The sequence below is a fragment of the Megalobrama amblycephala genome, linkage group LG10, assembly GCF_018812025.1.
Source record: "Megalobrama amblycephala isolate DHTTF-2021 linkage group LG10, ASM1881202v1, whole genome shotgun sequence".
Classification (NCBI taxonomy): domain Eukaryota; kingdom Metazoa; phylum Chordata; class Actinopteri; order Cypriniformes; family Xenocyprididae; genus Megalobrama; species Megalobrama amblycephala.
Genome location: NC_063053.1, coordinates 12,437,701 through 12,443,700, shown reverse-complemented (window position 1 = coordinate 12,443,700; position 6,000 = coordinate 12,437,701). Strand labels below are relative to the sequence as shown.

Here is a 6,000-nt window from a genome sequence, read left to right as displayed (position 1 = left end):
CATTTTAACCAGTCCGTTTCCCCCTTACATACTTTATATGCTCGGATTAATTACACAGCTGGTGGAATATTCCATTGATAACTCCATTGAATAGTGATAACTATGATACCTCGCCTGTTTGTCCTAATGACAATGACACCAAGGAACCGAATCAAAAGAAGAGAACTGTCAGTGCAACCCATTCAATGTTGTCCTATAATGTTTTTTCTAATACAATGCATCCCAAACCATTCACTATACAGGGCAAACGTCTCATTTTGGCCTCTTTTTGTAAAACAAAAAGGCTTTAATTTTATTCTGAGCAACATATTGATAAAACTTTATTGACAAAATATTGACAATTACATACTTCTTGGAAGTATACTTTGTGTTAAAATTGTAGCAAACTTAACACAAACACAAAATTATTTACATTCTTGTAAAAGACGATTTAACATAAACATTAGCTTTTAGTATCTCTATACATGGAATACGCTCAGTGCTTGAAGTTTTGCTGCCTAGGCGGCCGTCAATTCTTGCATTAATCCTTCGAGGCAACTCTTTAGAGGAGGGGCGAGTCCCGATCATATATTCGCACCAAGATTACGGAGTCATGGTAAAGCTTAAATTTTAAGGAATGTCATGGAGAATTTTCATTATAATTACTATTGTATGTGGTAAACTTGAATAAAGTTTTTTTTTTAATAATCTGGTTTTAAATTGGTTTTACTTCTTAAAAACACTATAACGCAGCACTGCTACTTCATATTGTTTTCACAATCACTTTAACACGAGAATCATAAATTCAAAGACTGCACACTGTTGTAAAAAAAAAAGGAAGAAGCACACAACATTTCTCAGATTAAAAATCGAATCAAAACAAATTTACTTTGAAAAAGGTCAAATTAATTAACCTACCAAAAATCCATTGCTCTACCATGCAATTCAAGTTTTACAAAAACAGCTGTATATTTTGGTATCTTGATGTGGAAGGTTCACGTCTTGAAAAAATAAAACGAGAGGAAAAAACCCCTCAGAAGTGCAAATGTCCTATGCGCATTTGAGCTATGTTTTGTAATAGTGGTGATGAGGTGGTGCGGGTAGTGTGGTGATGGGGGCGGGGGGCTGCATGTAATACCTGTCAATCACCTTGCCTTGGCAACGTGAAAATTATTGACAGTTCCCTTGTAGTGACAGCAGTGCCACCAACAGGATCTCTCACCCTCAAGCTGCCGATCTCGAAGAATCAAAATGTGATATTGGCTTTACCCTCTCCCTCTGTCAGTACACAGCATCCTTATCCGTGACATCCTTCAAGCCACGCCGCTGTCCCGGGTTCGAACAGTTTAAGTCTTTTTAATCGTCTGAGGTGACGTCAATTTCCTCAGGGCTTCCTTGTTTTGTGGCCAGTCTCCATCGGTTTATGTGATGAGTTCCTTTCTTTTTCTGTTGTGAATCCGACCCTTCCTCCTCCAGTTTCTGACGCTTGAACTTCGTCCTTCGATTCTGAAACCAAACTTTTACCTGTGGCGGAAAAAAAATGAAAATAGGCCTAATCAGCTTAAAATACAACAGCTTGGTCTATGAATAAAACAATTAAACAAAGAGAGTTTGCCTAACAGAAAGTATCACTAACAGGCCTTACGAATAACTAGGGCTAGACGGACAAAGAAGTGCCAGGTATCTCACAGTCAATCTAGTCGCGAGAGCATTGGTCGACTTTCATTTAGTGTCTTCGGTCTGAATAAATTAAAGCAACATAAAGAATTTAAATGAGGTATTAAATAGATATTACTGATATGTGAGGATGATTGGGGCATGGCTTTTCTTTTAAACTGCACCTGACCTGTTTACGAACGACAGGTTGAATCATCTGCTGCTACTTCAAACTTAAACTTAACTGAGGAGCGGAAATGAACTCGGTACAATAGAAGCAGCATGTGATTGTACATAATAGTGTGATACCAGGGTAACTTCACCGACACAGTCTCTTATTATCACGGATAATTATGTTAGCTGGCCTATTTACAATTCACCCCCCTCAATACTACATCCCCGTAAACCTTTTCTATTAGGCTAGCATACATTGGTAAAGTTCGGTCTTTAGCTTAATTCATCACCTTTATCATTCATATCATCCGTAAAGCTCACAGCTGACAACTTGGCAAGTGAGGCACATTTAATGTGCTTTCAGAGAGCTAATTGAAGCATTGAAGTGGCTCGTAGTCCATTTCTCTCTCTTTCTCTTCAGAAAGGCGGCGTTTAGAAAAGGGCCGGTGCTGTCACTGGGACAATAGACTCCGACCGGGCCACTGAACGATACGCGCAAATACGATCTTAAATATGGTTAGGGAAATTCATAGAATCCGCCTCATTCTTTTAAGTGTCCATTTAAAACGGTTAACTGGTTAATTGCCAAACACAAGAGCCCTCTGCCTAAAACGGAATCGTTCAACCTCATCAAAAACCGGGGTGAATTGGAAATGGTGGATTTAACTCACTTCAAACCATTACGCTTTTAGAACAATGCCTTGTTCTTTACGCATGTGATTGCCAACAAACCAAACTCTAAACAAAACAACATTTTCTGTTATAATCAACTAGAAATCAAAAAGTCGCGAAATCTGTAAAAATAATAATAATAATAAATATAGTAGCTATGTTCCAATACTCATCGCGACTACATGCAAATATGCTGGCAAAAAGAACGAATAACCGTTTTAAAAAAACAAAATATTAAATGTAAAACCTTAATTGTTTATTAAATCATTCAGAATGGCATTTTTGTGACATAAACATTGCCTATTACATTTAAGGTTTAACCAGCATGTAGCCGTTTCAAGGACGAGCCTGATTTCAGTCTTTATAGGCCGTATAATATCCACAGCACCACGCGCACATCCGCGTAGGCTGTACACGCTAATGAAGACAGGTAAACATCTTCTTACCTGAGTTTCTGTGAGGCTAAGGCTGTGAGCGAGCTGTTTTCGTTCTGCACCGACGACGTAATGATTTTTTTCGAAAGCATGTTCAAGCCGTAGTAGCTGTGATGGTGAAAAAGCTGTACGAATCCTTTTGGGCTTTCTTGCCAATGCATTGTGCAATAGGAAGCTTTCCGGACTCGTTTCGTTTCCTGTAATGAAATGATAAAAATCAAAACCCATAGTCTCCCATAATAACTTTAATTTTCGATATAATTGTTAGACTACATGCATTGTGTTCCCATGAATTAGTTGCCTACTATAAGGCCTGCAGTTTTAAAACATTACATAGAATGCAACATCTTACTAAAAAAAAATATAGCCTGCAATAATATTACATTTCCCGGTCTTTTCATTTAGAAATAGGCCAATGTGAAAGAGTTTTTTCTGTCTTCTTTCTAATGTGCTCGGCATGCAGTGATAGTGATAATGTTTTAGTGGCTAAGTAAACTTTTGTTGCAAATGCAAATGATGGACAAAGTAATGTTAATTTACCGGTAATCATTCAAAATATGATGCTCACAATATTAGTTTCCTACACTTAAATAAAACATGGAAATATAAGCTACGACTGTTTTTATTTCAGAACTGAAACATTCTGAAACTAATTCAATGGCCTTAAGTATCATCAGTGGTAGGCTAAATAAAGGTTTCATTACGAGTGTTTCGGTTATCAGCTGGGATGACAAATGTTTTCCCATATTTAGTATTACAAAAGTAAAATAAAAAAGTAAGACTTTTGCTATAACATTTGTGTAATTTAGTAGTAGGTATAGCCTATATGTATTACGATAGTATCACACTTATTAACGTTTAATAATATTACCGTTCATTTTAAGGGAAATTACATCACAATTTTACAGCATTTAAGAACCAGACAAAGGCACTTTCAGATAAAGGCGAAATTCTCATTTACGAGAAGAAGAAAAAAAAAGTCGAACGGAAATTAAACTTCCGTTCTTTTCATATATTAATTCGTTGCTCTTAAGTTTTTTCCCCTAGTGATATGAATGTGTATTATTTTAATATACATTTTCATATATATATATATATATATATATATATATATATATATATATATATATATATATATATATATATGTGTGTGTGTGTGTGTGTGTGTGTGTATATATATAAACTAGAATGCATTCAATATGTATCATATTCTTTTGAAAGGCAATGGAAAGCATTTAGGTTAGGCTAAAAAAATAAATAGGCTATTTAAACCTTAAAATAATTATTTTTAGTAACTAAAAAATCAAATAAGAATGTTATACATACTTAACTTGTGAGTTTTGAACTAGCTTAGTATATATGGAATAAAGCCAGGTTTCTTTCTTGCAGAAATTTACTGAGAACCGTTGTATAATGCCATATTTCATACTTCACAACATTAGCCCATATTTCGATACAATAAAATGGTTATAAACTTTTTTTCGATAGCATTAATTTTAGCATTTCTAATATATATGCACAAAAGCGACATTTCTAATTATCAATGAAAAACCGCCGTGTCCTTGGGCCGTGTGGCCTTTTTTTCTCTCTGGACGACTGGTCAAAATAATTGGCGAATAAAATATTTCGTACGAACTTACCTTGAAATCTGTGACCCAAGTATCTATATCTATGTATCAACCACGGGTAAAAAGTTGAAGGGTCCCTTTGCTGGCTTGCGAAAAGAGGGTGCGGACTGTGCGAGGACGACAGTGGGTGAGCAGCCAAAGCATGAGGAGGAGGTACTGAATGGACTGGGACGGCGGAGTTGGGAGGATGTGAAACAGCCTCAGCGAACACCAAGTCCGGGTTTGAGTAGACGCCCCTGCCGCTGGAATGAAAGCCGTTTAAAAATGGATTCATCTGGCTTGAGTTTGCATAGCTGAGCGCCGCTGGTCGTATGGGCTCCTCGGATCTCGACGCTGGCAAAGGATTATCCTTCGCTACCAAAGACTCTATGGTAAAACACCTCTTCGGTGTGGGTTGAAACATGGTTCACCAGTCAAGATTCCCCAGTTTAAGTGAAAACGGCACACGCGTTAGCACTAAAAATACTCCACACCCAAGACCAAAGTTTTGTCAGCAAGAGACAAGTTAGTGGCAGCTAAAGAAATGGTAAAAAAAAAATCTTTCAAAAGCACACAGCTCAACACATCGTGAGAGAGGTGGCCGACTTCTCCAGACAATCCATGAATGTGATCGGTTCCTCACCAGTTGTGCTAGCGATTTGTTAGTTCATGAGCCTAATTAGCTCTGGAGTCACATAAACAGTTTCCTCTGAAGCCTGTAATGGCTTGGTGATTGGTCGCTGCCGCTCGCCTTAAGGTTGAGGGAAGAGTCTTTAAGTGCGTCAATACGAACGAGCACGGAGAGGCGGATTCAAGCAAAACGGAACGGATTCGCCCAGAAACAGAGCTGTGGAGCAATTTACATACGCAGCTGATCCCATTGAGAGACTCAAGGTACTTCAGCATGTATTTGTGTTGCACACAGGGCATAACGACGCTTTTACACACGCTGTTACTACAGCGCCTCAGTGCTTAATCAGTGCACGTTTAGATGCATAACTACACATGCTGATTTGTACTTGACTACAGCAGTATAAATGCGGAGTGTCGTTCAAACAAATGACTGGTATCAATGAAATGATGTCAGAAAACAATCAGTTCAAATGACAATCTCTGTATTTCAAACTTTTGAAGGTTCTACTTTTCTGGCAGTTCGGTGGGCCTGTCTGACGCCCACCTCTGTATTGTCTCTCCGCGTTTTCATTTTCTCCGATGGGTTTGTGATTAGTTTAGGGATGAGAGACTCTCTTTCTCTATTGGCTAGGAGACAAGGATGAGGCTTATTAGACACAGACAATATTTTCAGCCCTGTTTGTTTGTCGTATGACTACAAGAGTCTATTACCCTCTAACTACTCATTAAATTAGCTGAGTTCAATCCCATTATGGGTTACTAATGTGCATTCTGCATCTCAAAAGTTCAGGTATGCATAGTTGACAACGCGATATCTCTTGGGTTTTGCAGGGTGTGAGGTAGTT

The 6,000-nt window shown here is 37.9% G+C and overlaps 1 protein-coding gene across 1 annotated transcript; it reads right to left on the bottom strand.

Moving 5' to 3' along the window:
* Positions 1-309: 309 nt before the first annotated feature.
* emx2 (empty spiracles homeobox 2) lies at positions 310-5,748 on the bottom strand. The gene is made up of 3 exons (XM_048204624.1): positions 4,556-5,748; positions 2,928-3,112; positions 310-1,503 (listed from the first exon to the last, which is right to left on the bottom strand). The coding sequence occupies exons 1-3, from the start codon at positions 4,944-4,946 to the stop codon at positions 1,336-1,338; spliced, it is 744 nt and encodes a 247-aa protein (XP_048060581.1). The 5' UTR covers positions 4,947-5,748; the 3' UTR covers positions 310-1,335.
* Positions 5,749-6,000: the final 252 nt, after the last annotated feature.